This window comes from Astatotilapia calliptera, chromosome 5 (assembly GCF_964374335.1).
Source record: "Astatotilapia calliptera chromosome 5, fAstCal68.1, whole genome shotgun sequence".
In the NCBI taxonomy this organism is placed as follows: domain Eukaryota; kingdom Metazoa; phylum Chordata; class Actinopteri; order Cichliformes; family Cichlidae; genus Astatotilapia; species Astatotilapia calliptera.
In genome coordinates, this window is record NC_137426.1 from 13,407,040 (window position 1) to 13,420,481 (window position 13,442).

A 13,442-nucleotide genomic window follows, 5' to 3' on the forward strand; every position below is an offset into this window, starting at 1 on the left:
AGTTTGACTCCCTGACTGACTCCCTTTTATCAGCCAGCTTCAATTGCACTTTTTGGCACTTTGGTATTCATATAATTTTTCTAAAAAATGAAATAGAACAAAATTGACAATAATCTCTGTTGGTCTGTTTGAAATAAAGGCCTGCTTGTAAAAAGTGAAGCCAATATAAAATTCACAGTGTATGTGTGTGTATACCTGTTCAATTTCAAAACTCAAACCTCTGATTAAAAAAAAACACCATTACTGCTGCCTTATTATCTGCGGAACATCAATACACTTGTATTAAAACCTTGTAAAGCTTGGTCATTAGTTATTGTTAAGCTCTGACCCTCTTGGACAGTGTATCCTGTTCTTGTCCTGTCTTTCTTCCCTCACTCCCAAACCGTCATGGCAGATGGCTGCCCCTCCCTGAGCCTGGTTGTGCCAGAGATTTCTTTTTATTAGAAGGGAGACTGTTGAGGTTTTATCTGGTTTATATCTATCTTTGTAGGGTCTTTACCTTAGAATATCATGTGCCTTGAGGAAACTGTTGCTGCGATTTGTCATTTTATGAATAAAATTGAATCAAATTTTATTTTGTGTTTTTAGCTAAATGACGAAATTTTTTTGGCCACTTAATTATGATGTCAAAATCTATGGGTAAAACATACCTTTATTTGTTTTCATGTTTAATTTCAGCTTCATTTCTGTCTTAATTTCTGTTCATTTTGTGCTTTCAATCTACTTTAAAGGAAATAAAAAAAAAAAATCTTCAAAAAAGACAGGAAAGACTTCACCAATAATGGGAGTATCTTTTTTTATTTTTTATTTTTTTACATTTCTGCCATCTTGTGGCCACAGTCGAGAGCTCTTTTTTTTTTTTTTTTTTTTTTTTTTTGCCTGTCCCGTTTGGCTCTTTTGCCATCAGAATTGTTGTCTAAAGGCAAAGAAATATGCCCAACGGATTTACTTTACCAAATTGACCATCCCAGCCTTGCCATAATGGTCCATTTGATTCACCTTTTATTGTTTATTCGTTTATTGGGCAGCACGGTGGCACGGTGGTTAGCACTGTTGCCGCACAGCAAGAAGGTCCTGAGTTCAATTCCACCATCAGGCCAGGGTCTTTCTGTGTGGAGTTTGCATGTTCTCCCCGTGTTTGCGTGGGTTCTCTCCGGGTACTCTGGCTTCCTCCCACCGTCCAAAGACATGCAGCTTGTGGGGATAGGTTAATTGATTAATCCAAATTGTCACTAGGTGTGAATGTGCGAGTGAATGTGAGTGTGAATGGTTGTCTGTCCCTATATGTTAGCCCTGCGACAGACTGGCGACCTGTCCAGGGTGTACCCCGCCTTTCGCCCTATGACAGCTGGGATAGGCTCCAGCGCCCCCCGCGACCCAGAAAAGGATAAGTGGAAGCGGATGGATGGATGGATGGAATACGGGACAGACTTGACTGGGGGAAAGAAGGGGAGAAAGAAAGAGGGAAAGAGAAACAGCTGAGAAGAGGGATGGGGGAGAAGGGCAAAAAACAAAAACCAACAGAATGGGCAGCAAAAAAAAAAAAAGCATATATCAATCACCTGGATCACCTGTTGAGAAAGAAAAAAGAAAACAAGCAGAAGAGAACAAGAGTAATAGAATAAGCAACATCACAATGATATATGGGAATATGACAGTAAATACTAAATATTAAACATTATTGTGCCCCGTCCTCCAGGGCATGAAGCAGGTATGGAGGAGATCAAAACTCCAGACATCCAGAGGCCCCCAGAACACAAGAGACCAAGGAAGACCAACATAGGGGCAGCCGCGCCACTGTCCCAGAAAGAGCTGAGGAGAGTCCCAGATGAGGGCTCACTCAGCAGCCGTGGAGCAGAAGCCAGGGGGAGTTGAGTACACAGTCGAGAGCTCTAATTGTTTTTTTGCTGCAGCTATCTCTGTTTTACAGGCATGTCAGTCTCCGATAACCAAAGATGGAAATGGGCAAGCAGAGACGCCAGCAGCTTTTTCTGGTAGTTTTTATAAGCACATTGTGAATAAAGCTCTAACCTTTGACTGTGAGCTCCACCCATTTTTATGACATCCTCCACAATGAGGTGCATCTCACGTGTCGGCACAGAGGCAGGCCTGAGACGCGGAGAGAACAGAAGGTGAAAACCGCCGCGAACTGAAGTTATAATGCTGGAAAAAAACAAGGTTTATTTCAAATCAATTCACAAATGGAGACACAATCAATTTTGACTGCATCAAGTAAAAATGATTGTTTCTGCACATATGTTTTTTATTTATTTATTAGTTTTAAACTATCAAATTAAATCACAATTTTATCCTTTGAAATTAGACAAGATGACCCCACAGACACAGAAACGTCATTCTGGTCACTCCCAGTGAAAACCTTAACATTTTCAGCTCTGCCACCTCCACCTCGGCCTCCTGTCTTTTTGTTTGGGCCACTGTCTTGAAACCATACATCATAGCAATTTTCATTTTCCCTATTGATGATATCCTTCTGTCACAAAACACACCTCACACTTGTTTCCACCCACTCCATTTTATAATGGGCTTTTAAATTGTTTTTTTTTTTTTAATTAAAGCCCTGCTAATTGTTATCTGGTGGAAGGTCAGACAATTAGCCAACCACTACTTTAGACATTATGAAATGTCAGAATTTCTTAAAATAATTAGATAAAGAACATACTTTGGATTTTTCCCAGTAAATAGTGGCATTGTAAGGTTATTCCTTCTGTATGTTTTTTAACTTTTTTTGTATTAAAACTTTGTCCATTTTGACTTTTCATATTCCAGCTGTACATTCTTTTAAAAGCAAATCTTTGCATTTCCTGAACAAATATATTGTCAGTTGTTTTTCTTCACAAATCTGACTCTGAAACACACTGTATGGTCTGAGTAACACTGCGGTCTAATGTCTCCTTTAGGCCACTGAGGGATGATGACAACACCAGTGCAGAATTTGTATCTGATGTCCCAGTAACAGCTTACAATGTGCAGTGGTGTCAGCTTTTATTTCAGTGTATGTGGTAGTAGTGATGACATATAATACAAAATGTGACATTTATATAAAACATCAGTGCTGTACTTTCTGTACAAGTTCGTGGTGCAGATATGTGACTAACAATGGTGTAACTATGCAAACAATTTAAGTAAAGTAATGGTGGTAACAATAACCAAATGATAATAAATAAAATGTTCTTTACTTATGACTGAACAAAAGTAAATGTAGAGTGACGCAAACAGACACGTTATTCTGTATCATAATTCTTTTTATGACACACCTGTTCTCTTGTGTCCCAAACAACAAATAATAATAATGGATTGGATTTATATAGCGCTTTTTAAGGCACCCAAAGCACTTTACAATGCCATTATTCATTCTCTCTCACATTGGTGGAGGAAAGCTACAGTTGTAGCCACAGCTGTCCTGGGGCAGACTGACAGAAGTGAGGCTGCTATATTGCGCCATCGGCCCCTCTGGCCAACGCCAGTAGGGTAAAGTGTCTTGCCCAAGGACACAACGACCAGGACAGAGAGCCCGGGGATTGAACCGGTGACCTTCCACTTACAGATACGCTTCCCAACCCCCTGAGCCACGGTCGTCCTTTATAATAATAAGAAACATTATTAGCACAAGGAGACTGTAAACTGAATGATACTGAGCATGAATGATTACAAACAAACAGCAAAGAAAGAATGAGTTGTGTTGGTGTGATCGACTTCTTGTTACGAATCTGGGTCGTTTGACCCAGCGTTTTGAGTTTTAGTTTATTTTTGATGTTCATGGTTTATGTTTAAGTTCATTAGGTTATCTAAGTTCATTTGTTTATTAGATTCCTCTTGTGTCTTCTACCCCTGTCAAGTTTGTATTGTCATGTCTGCGTCTCACGTTGCCTCTTTTATTTTGAAGGTCCATGTCCTACGTCAGTGTAGTCAGCTTTGCTTCCTTTTTCTCGTTAGTGTCAGCTGTTTCCCCATGTGTTTCCACTTCCCCTAATCACCCTTGTGTGTATTTAGTCTGTGTGTTTCTGTTCGTCCTTTGTCAGGTCGTCTGTTGTTCACGTCATGTTTCATGTCCAGGTTGTTCTTGTTTGTTTAGTTCTCCCAGTTTAGGTTAATGTTAGTTTTGCTTCAGTTAGCCTTGCTCTTTGTTTGTACATTTCTTACCAGCCTCATTAAACGGCTCGCTTTTTGTTAATACCCAAGTTTTGGTTCCACGTTCCTTTTGTGTCTGCATTTTGGGTCCTCTTTACAAATTCCTACAGTCTACACAGCAAAATCTCCAGTGTTAATTCAACTCCTATAGTGTTAAAGTTAACACTTTTCCAGTGTTTATATAATTCTCACTGGTTTAGAGTTAAAGTAACACTTTGCAAAGTGTTATTATTTTAACTCCATTGTAGTGTTAAAAATATAACACCCATAGTGTTAAAATTTCACTCTGTATGGTGTGAAGTGTCTTCACTCAGAGTGTAACTACCTAACATTTATAGTGTTGTTTTAGGACACTGATAAGTGTTCACTTTTACACTGGCTTGGGTTAACTCTTTTCACTGAGGGTGTTACTACACAACAACTATGGTGTTATTTATGACACTTTTAAGTGTTTATTTTCACACTGGATTGTGTTGACTGTTTTCACTTAGAGTGTTATTCTGTAACTTTTACAGTGTTATTTTGGCACTTTAAAGTGACATATATGAGCTTTTAAATACTAGTCTGTATTAATTGTCTGAATACAAAAATGCATTAAAGTGCAATTACTGTATGACTACTGTGTTACATTCAGTGAAAGTCCTTGTTAAGTCCCTTTACAGGATAAAAGGAGAAAACATAAAATTGGTCACATAAGAATTTTAATAAATATTAAATTCCAAGCACCATACAGCATACGTTCACAACAAAAATAATGGCACAATGTACAGACCATCATCATCACCATAAGCACTTTGCAAATCAAAGGGCTTGTATATTTCAATACAGTCTGCTTTAACAACATCTTTTTCATCCGTTTCAAACACTTTATAAGCATGGCAATGTTCACTGAAATTTTCAACCACAAGCTTCTGAACTATGAAGTAGGTGTGACTATTGACCAAAACTATTGTTTTTATTCTGCAAAACACCGGCATCTCATGTTCAGAACCACAACAAATGACCAATCCTGTTCTGTACTCAGTCCCATTAATGTTAACCCAATTAGCAGAGAAAGCCTCTTCTGCAACAGCAGGCAAGCCTAGGGAGATCATTTCACTATTTTCCTCACTATCAACATCAAATGATTTCAAGGGCCCATACTCAACATGGCTTAAAGGACATGTCTCCCACTTGTATGCTATGGATGTTTGATGTTTTTTGGCAAGTGACACTGTGATGTTCTTAAAGTTCTTAAGGGTGTCTTTGAATACCCTATGTTTAGCCTCACCTCTCATGCTCCATACATGCAATAATGGCCCAATTTTTCTGATGCAAGTTGGGTAGTGCAACATAAAGTGGTGTTTGGGAATCATGTTCCTACCTGGATACAACAATTTGAACAAGTCATGATGTTCCATTGTTAAATGTTTTAGAAGCACAGTCATGCCATGTGTAACAGATGGAGAGAATATGATGTTAATTATTTGCAACAATAGCAATAGCATAGTCCAGTTCTGATTTCCTTCTGGCACAATATCACCAAAAATTAAAGGAATGTTTCTTATCAGACAAAGAGTCTGAATGGAGTTAAGACCTATACTATTACCACTACTGTCTAAGTTCACCCTTGTTGGACGATTTTTGCTCTCCAAGTAGCCATAGTCAAAAGCATAGATCCGTGACAAAAGAGCAGGTTTCGGCAGAAAATTGTCTGACAGATATTCCAACAGTAACTTTATCTCATATTGTGCTACCCCTTCGAGAATATCATGCATAATGTCCAAGGAAAAGTTCTGGCAAACATGAAAGAATTGAAGAGTGTTCAGTGTAGAATTCTTTCTTAAGCCAAACACATGTAGCTTTTGAGGATCAGATTGCAACTCACTGCAGTGCATTTCAAAAAGTTCTTTCCCTCGTAAGATGATCTTTGGATCATCCTCAGTATACACACTCTGTGCATCCTGTTTTGCAATTAAACACAAACGACAAAAGTAACGTCCACTGAAAGACTCAACAAAACCCAAAATTGAGTGCATCCCCAAGTTGTCCCCAGTTATCTGACATATAGTGCCATGGACCTTTTCAGATGAGAAGGGTAAATCAATGCCATGGCTCTCCAAAAACTTTATGTCATCAATCAGAGGCTGTAAAATAGGATCAAAGCCGTATTTTTTCACATCTTCTGCATGAAACAATGCAACCAAATGAATGTTCATCAATGCAGAATTTAACTTTGGAGGCAGATTTCTGAGGACAAAATAGATTGCACCAACTTTGTGAACACCACGTTTGGAACCAAGTGGATTAGCAGTCTCAAAGTCATCATAATAAAGCTGAATTTGCAAAGAAGTCTGTGGTTTTGAAAACAATGGATGAGACTTATAGTAACTGCCATCACAAAAGTCTTCATATCTGTCTTCTTTTGATACACATGGTTTAGCAAGCAGCTCGCAAATATAAGAATTGCGACATATAAATTTGATTGTTTCCAAAATTGGAATGTACACAAAAGTGTCTTTTACTGGTACCTGGTCATAAGTGCCTGATTTTTTATTTAACCTTGTATCATAGCGTATTCCTAAAGTCTTTTCCACTGGATCCACAATTCCCCATTTTTCACGGAAATATGACTTTCTTTTAGCTTCAGTGTCGAACTTCTCAACTGGATTGTCAAAAGTCTCAAGACATTTTTCCACTGGAGATCTAACAGGATTTTCTGTTGGCACAACGTTCAGTACTTTATGTTTAAACTCACAGTGCAGTCCATCAGCAAAATCTTCCAAATCACAAACAAGTGATGACACAAAACTATTTGCCAAACCACTACCATTGAGTTTACCAATAATTTTAGTGCAAATTGCTTCAGAATTTTTTTTAATTCTTTGACCTGACCCATTGTTTTCAGAACACCCAACCTCTAGGCTCTGAGTAACACTTGTTCCTGCAACTGCTATGTCTGTATCTTGTAATCTGTCAAAATCAGCTTGAAATGACTCTGAGGGTTCTGCATCACCACTTTGACAACAATCTTCATCATGAACACTATTTAAATGTTTTTTTAAACCAGAATATGTAGTGAACTGACGGCTGCAACCATCTTGTGAACAAGCCAACTTAAATTTGGTGCTTGGATAAAAACTGTGACCTAGTCGCAAATGACTTATCAAAGCCTGACTGGTGCTATGCAGAGTTTGACAGATAAAACATTTAAACATGGTTCTCATTCAACATTTTGGCACGCAACTCACGAACACGTGGTGACTCATCTGTTGAGGTGGCATCAATGTTGAATATGGTGGTCTGCACAAAACTGTAGAGATGAACCAGTGACTCGTCGTAAGATAAGTTGAACACGTAGTGGGATTTGAAAAGTTCATCAAAAGCACTGAGTGAGCTGGTGGCTTGGCAGGGGATGAGCTGTTTGTCCACTGCGATGTAGAAGGTGTCAATGCTGTTCTGGGTTCGACCAACAGCGAGGATGTATGGTTGTTTACCATCTCTTGCTTGCAAGTGTTCATCAATGCTGCAGCATGACTAAAAACAAATGAGATATTGACATATAGGCCTAGCTTATACTTGCTGAGTATGAACCATTCATTCAGTTTGACATTATGTGCCTTGCTAACTTATTACAAAATACTAAGACACATACTTCATGGAGAGGAAAACTAAAAAGTGCAAAAACTGAAAAAGTGTTTTGTAGGATTTTAAAAAGTGAGACAACATATTTACCTTGTGAAAGTGCACCATTTTGTGTGCTGCATCAGTTGGACTTATTTTGGTTCTCCTCTTTCGTCCAGCTGTGGGTGGCAAAAGTTGAAGGAGTAGCAGCAGAGAGGCCATGTCACTGTCCCAGTCTGTGTATGGTTGAATTTATAAAACAATTTCAAAATGACAGGTAAAAATAAATATTATTAAAATCAAACAAGCATGGTGCGACGCCTACCATTTATATCACTCTCTGTTGGTTTCTCAGCAGCTTTTATCAAACGACACAGGTCAGTTGACTGAGTCAGCTGTTTGGCTTCTTTAATAACCTTTGGCTTGAATGACATGTCCCACTTCTCAAGCAACTTGGTGGCTGTTTCAGCACCAAACAGCAGCAGGAAGTCTTGATTGACCTGTTCATCATACACACAGGACATAAAGACAGTGCTCAACATTGTTTACATTGCAATGTGATTTTGACCAATATGGGATATAGCCTGACTGGGATGACCAATGATCACATCTTTTACTGTTGCCATCCACATCAGCAAAACAAAAAAAAAAGGATTAACAGTTGAAAATATCAAGTGATTTGACTTACTAGTCCTTTGACATCCAAAAAGCGTGGAAATGTTTTGAAGACATCTGCAGTTCTTTGTGGATCATGCACCAGATCCTGGCGATGTTGGAAAGTCATTTTCATCTTCTGAAATACACTTGCTTCATCAGGAGAGTGAACAAGAAATGAGATGGCCTCCTTGCAGGCATCTCCATCAAGTTGCTGAGGCAATGTGGTTGCTAATCTTCTGCGCTTAGGCCCTTGTTCTTGATGCACTGGGACTTCCTTCACTGGCCGTTTGGTTGTAGACCTGGACATGGTTTTGAGGCGCCACGCTATATATCCAGTGCCTTTCACTCCGTCGTAGAAATGCTCCTGTCACATTTAAACATAGATGAAAAATAAACATCAAATGCGATCTTACAGACTTTGCAGATTCAGCAAAAAGAAACCCAAGGACTATTATCATGTAACAGGTGCAATACATGTTAAACAACATCCACAATTTCAATACAGTTTTATGACAATAGTTATTACGAAAGAGGAATTAAGATTTTTCTTTTAAATCATTTAGCTGATGTAATTATTCCATGATGAAAACTAAATAATGTGCTGTTTTACAATCACTGCATGACTTACATAGCCGTTTGGAGAAAATGGATCCTTCAATGAGGGAAAGAGTGTAATTATTCCAAGGGCATATTTCTCCTTTTGCTTACGGGAGGGAATTCTGCTATAGAGGAAATACAATTGACAATGTTAAATCAGAAGTATGTGTCTTTACTGCAGTATACATTACAAGAATATTCCATATGGCCCATCTTTACTTTTTTATTAGGTACTATTACTCTTACCCATGTCTCTCAGTCATATCACTTGCCAATATGTTAACAAGCTGCCGCCGGGTGCGGTGGCTCAGTGAATTTTCGGCATTGTATTCTTCAAGAATTTCCTCTCCACCAGGTTTCCTAGTCAAGGCATTTTTAACCATCTGCTCATATAAAAGGGAAAATAATAACAATAAAAACTTGTTTGTCAGTAAAGGTGAAAGTTTAGAGGAATGTCAACAAACCTGTGAAAGACATATCTAGCAAGAAGCACTAACTTCTACTAACATTTTTTCATACAGGGCAAGTTGGGAACCACCATGTTTTGAATTTCAATTTGTATAACAATCTACAGTATAAATGGTGTCAACTCAAAAATACAAAAGACATTTTCTGTTCTCAATTACCTCTTTTGCAGCCTCTGACACACAAACATTTGGTGCAGAACTGTCTTTGCTGGATCTACTGCGGCCTGCAGGAATGCCCTTTTCCCTGAGGTCACTGTCACTTGATGAAAGTGATATAGTGTCCGTGAGGGAAGATAATGTATCCGAGGAGGATGGTGTGGAATGAGCTAAAGGACAAAAATCTTTGGGAGAGATGATTTGGTTAACTTTCTTTAGGCTACTCCACAATGCCATTAATAACACAATTTCAATGTTCATGTTCAGACAACATTCTATACATATATGACCCAGCCCTGTCCACTGTCATGTATATTGCATGAAGACAGGTCAATGTCATCTGCATCAAGAGCAAAAGAACTTGGCTCTACATTGAGTGGGCTATACTCTGAAAATTTAAGTTATGATAACATTTACCTTCATTTGAAATCTTTTCACGTATTGTCAGGCATAGGTCTGGTTGGGCCTCCAGTAACTCCAGAAAAATGTCTTCTTCGACAGCTGTGTCAGTTTCATCGAAAATATCAAGGTCAGCAGCATCCGGAAGTCCAAACTTGGTTTTGGCTTTACAAAAAGATAAGCATAATGTCACCTAAAACGCCTGAAAAACTTTTTTAAAAACTAATTTTGACTTTTTTATTTAGCTAATATTTATTAACAGCTGTTTTACCTGTCTTTAAAATGGTTAAATTAGACAAGTCTGCAGCAACAATATAGGCCTAGGCCTACTGCTCTGTACTGTTTTTAATGTCACACATTAAAATAAAATGTGTTAACATTTAATTCGGTTTTTAAATAGATGAGATGCAAACATGATGAACTGATACATGTGCAACAAATTTTGTTCTGCCAGGTTATCTTACCTTCACTGATGAATTCTAGATAAGTGAATCCTGCGTGCAATTTAATGTACTTCTTTACATTGAGGTATTTCACTTTCAGCAACATGTCTTACAACAGCACCTGGTGGAGAGAAGGGGGCACAGAATATTTTTTACCATATATTTAAACCATAGCTTAAGTGGCAACAAATCCGGACAACTTTAAGAAAATATTAGGCTATACATTGTGTGATGATCTGTGAAGGGGTGACAGACCACTTCAACCCCAGGAACATAATTTGGCTTCCCCCTGCGCACTAAAATAGCTGAACTTGGGTACACAGAAATAGCATTCAATGAATTATCCACCCATCCACATGTTTATAAGACGACAACGGCGATCTTCTCGTCTGCACGCAGGCTAGATACTTAGTTCTGCTATGTTGCGAGTAAATCGCTGTAGCCTACTTGGGGAAAAGCATCTCTGTTTAAACCATGTCAGGATGATAATCCACATAAAATTTCCTGTTGAACGCACACCTGCCTTCATCACGCTTTCACTTATGACAACAAATATCCCTTATACTGTAAATTAATGAGTGCAAGTCTTACATTTATATCGGGAGTTTCTGACACATGCACAGCCGTCTGGCTAGTTGCTACTTTGTGGTGGTTGTTTTGTGACACGACATGCTAGGATTATCAGTGGAGGCGACGTCAACGACCCTCAGTCGTTATACCGCTTTGTCTTAAACACTGGATGGTAGCCTATTTCACTAAAACTGTAGAAAAGGGGAAAATGTTCCCTTAGATTAGGCCTACTACAACATAGGGCTGCTCGATTATGGCAAAAATGATAATCACGATTATTTTCACTGAAATTGAGATCTCGATTATTTGACGATATTTATTTAACAATAACAATGTATTGAATAATGACTTTAAAGATTGTCAAAAAATAATATAAAATAGTGTGCAAATACTGATAACAGTGCAAATGTTTGCAATATAAAAAATAAAGGAAAAATGTAAACATCTATGTTTAGTGAACGTTGCAGTGTTGCTCTGTGGTGCAGCTACAACACTGTAGCAAAGTTTACACACTATGTCTACTTGATCCACGTCTGACTCCGCGAACCCATAATGTTTCCACACCACTGAAGTTTTTTTTACCTCTCTTTTCAACCAACGGCAGTCACTCTCCTCTCCAAATAACTTCTGCTTAGCTTTCCGAGCTTCCCTCGGGTCCTCTTAATTGTTGTGACACGTGTTCGAAATGCAGAGAGGTGCGCTCGATTTGCCACACGGAGCAGCGCGAGAGTAAAGCACGAGGGAGGGGCTAATAATCGGCTCAGTCATTTTTAATGATCGTTGAAAGCCCAGATCGTAATCGTGATTAAAATTCGATTAATTGAGCAGCCCTACTACAACATGTATGATATATCCTAACCGTTAGCAAGCAACCCATGCACAAACGCAGCGCGCCTTGCTTGGTCACTAACATCTAACAGAATTCCATAACCCCCTGCCACTTCAAAGATTTGTAGGCTAGGCTACTGCTAAACTCGCTGGTAGCACGTGTAATTAGCCTATCTTGACGCTTTCCAAAACTTGACTTGAACGTCTCCATGTGATTGTTTAGTTCACTTTTAAATAGGATATTTCTGAGGCGAATGTTCGCTTCCCTTAAAAGCAGTGGGCTAAACGCATTTGTCTTAGCTGCCAGCTAGGCTACCACAAATTCAAATTTTAACATTACATTTAACATATCCAGAGGATAGCTAACTCCTCCCTCGTTTCATTTAATAAGCATTGAACACTGGAAAGCATTTCTCTTATGACATTAGAACTAACTAGAATTGAGAATTATATTAAGCACGCATTTATTTTCGCTGCAATATTAACTTGTTATAGAGGATAGTTTAGCTACCTAAGCTAACGAATCCCATCTCTTACCGCAGATGAATACACTCCACATTAGGAAAATATTGCATGCTTCTGATAAATAATGTTATAGGCTAGTTAGTTACAATATTTAATAATGATAAAATAACATAGGTCTTGTTGTATAGTTCTTACCTGAACAACCTCCTCGATCTTGACAGCAAACTTCTGGCGGACTCCTCATGCCCATGAGCGCGAAAAACCCGGATGTGGAAATCAACTCCAAATGAGTGTTATAGTATTGACTCTTTGAAATAACTCCGGCTACAGAGCTTTTTCAGCACCGTTAGTGTTACTGTAACTCTCAAACCAACACTTTTCAACTCGAAATTTTTAACACCAGTAATTTTAACTCACATCAACACTTCGGATTTTGCTGTGTACCTCCACCAGACTGTGACACTTTTTTTTTTTCTTGACACTTCTAAAGTACACAAAAAATGACCCAAACATCCACAAGGTTTTGACAGTTTATTTGGCAAAATTATGCAATCACTTACTGACCCTTTACCAAATTGTGTAAAAATAAAATGTCTACATCAAGCTTTTTTTTTTAAATTTTTTTAATTTTATTTACTGACTAAAATTACACAGCTTCTACCCTGTGATTCTGAGGAATTATGGTTGGACATTGACAGTACAGGTGCACTTGAGGTCTCTGAAGGAGGAGCAGTCAAAGTCAGCCAGGACGGTCTTCTTGCCAGTCTTCTTGGGAAGTAAGAAAAACGTAACACGAAACCTGTGGCTTGGTTTCAGGTCTGGAAGTCTGAGGGAAACATAAGAGTAAAACAGAACAGTTAAGGTTAATGTTTAATTTGTGAGACCGGATTGGTAAAAGCTTGTGTTCCTAGAACTGTGACGACAGGAGAAAGCTGCAAGATGGGCCAAGGAGGTGAGCAGAAGTTTCTCCACTGGAATTTTGCTGTCCTGATTTCAATGGCCCATCCACTGTTTTACTCCACTGTTTTACACACCATTACAGAAATCTCAGGGACTGCTGAGCACTGTAGTCAGTGGCTAGATAAAGGGGAAAGACCCCAGCTGAGCC

The 13,442-nt window shown here is 38.6% G+C and overlaps 2 protein-coding genes and 1 long non-coding RNA gene across 3 annotated transcripts in view; all 3 read right to left on the reverse strand.

The window, feature by feature from the left end:
* Positions 1-4,833: 4,833 nt before the first annotated feature.
* On the reverse strand, positions 4,834-9,865 carry LOC145428869 (uncharacterized). The gene is made up of 7 exons (XM_080301709.1): positions 9,633-9,865; positions 9,253-9,389; positions 9,038-9,131; positions 8,441-8,773; positions 8,078-8,252; positions 7,864-7,988; positions 4,834-7,665 (listed from the first exon to the last, which is right to left on the reverse strand). The coding sequence occupies exons 2-7, from the start codon at positions 9,387-9,389 to the stop codon at positions 7,339-7,341; spliced, it is 1,191 nt and encodes a 396-aa protein (XP_080157835.1). The 5' UTR covers positions 9,633-9,865; the 3' UTR covers positions 4,834-7,338.
* Positions 9,866-10,060: 195 nt separating this feature from the next.
* LOC145428872 (uncharacterized) lies at positions 10,061-12,776 on the reverse strand. Its single transcript, XR_013909203.1, has 3 exons — positions 12,530-12,776; positions 10,493-10,592; positions 10,061-10,193 (listed from the first exon to the last, which is right to left on the reverse strand). It is a non-coding gene; the product is annotated as an uncharacterized LOC145428872 (long non-coding RNA).
* Positions 12,777-12,851: 75 nt separating this feature from the next.
* Positions 12,852-13,442, reverse strand: part of LOC113022178 (protein-glutamine gamma-glutamyltransferase E-like) — a 28,266-nt gene continuing 27,675 nt past the window's right edge. Inside the window, exon 27 of the mRNA XM_026167314.2 lies at positions 12,852-13,160. Coding sequence (XP_026023099.2) covers positions 13,013-13,160 — 148 coding nt within the window. The 3' untranslated portion in view covers positions 12,852-13,012. The remainder of the gene's footprint in view (positions 13,161-13,442) is intronic.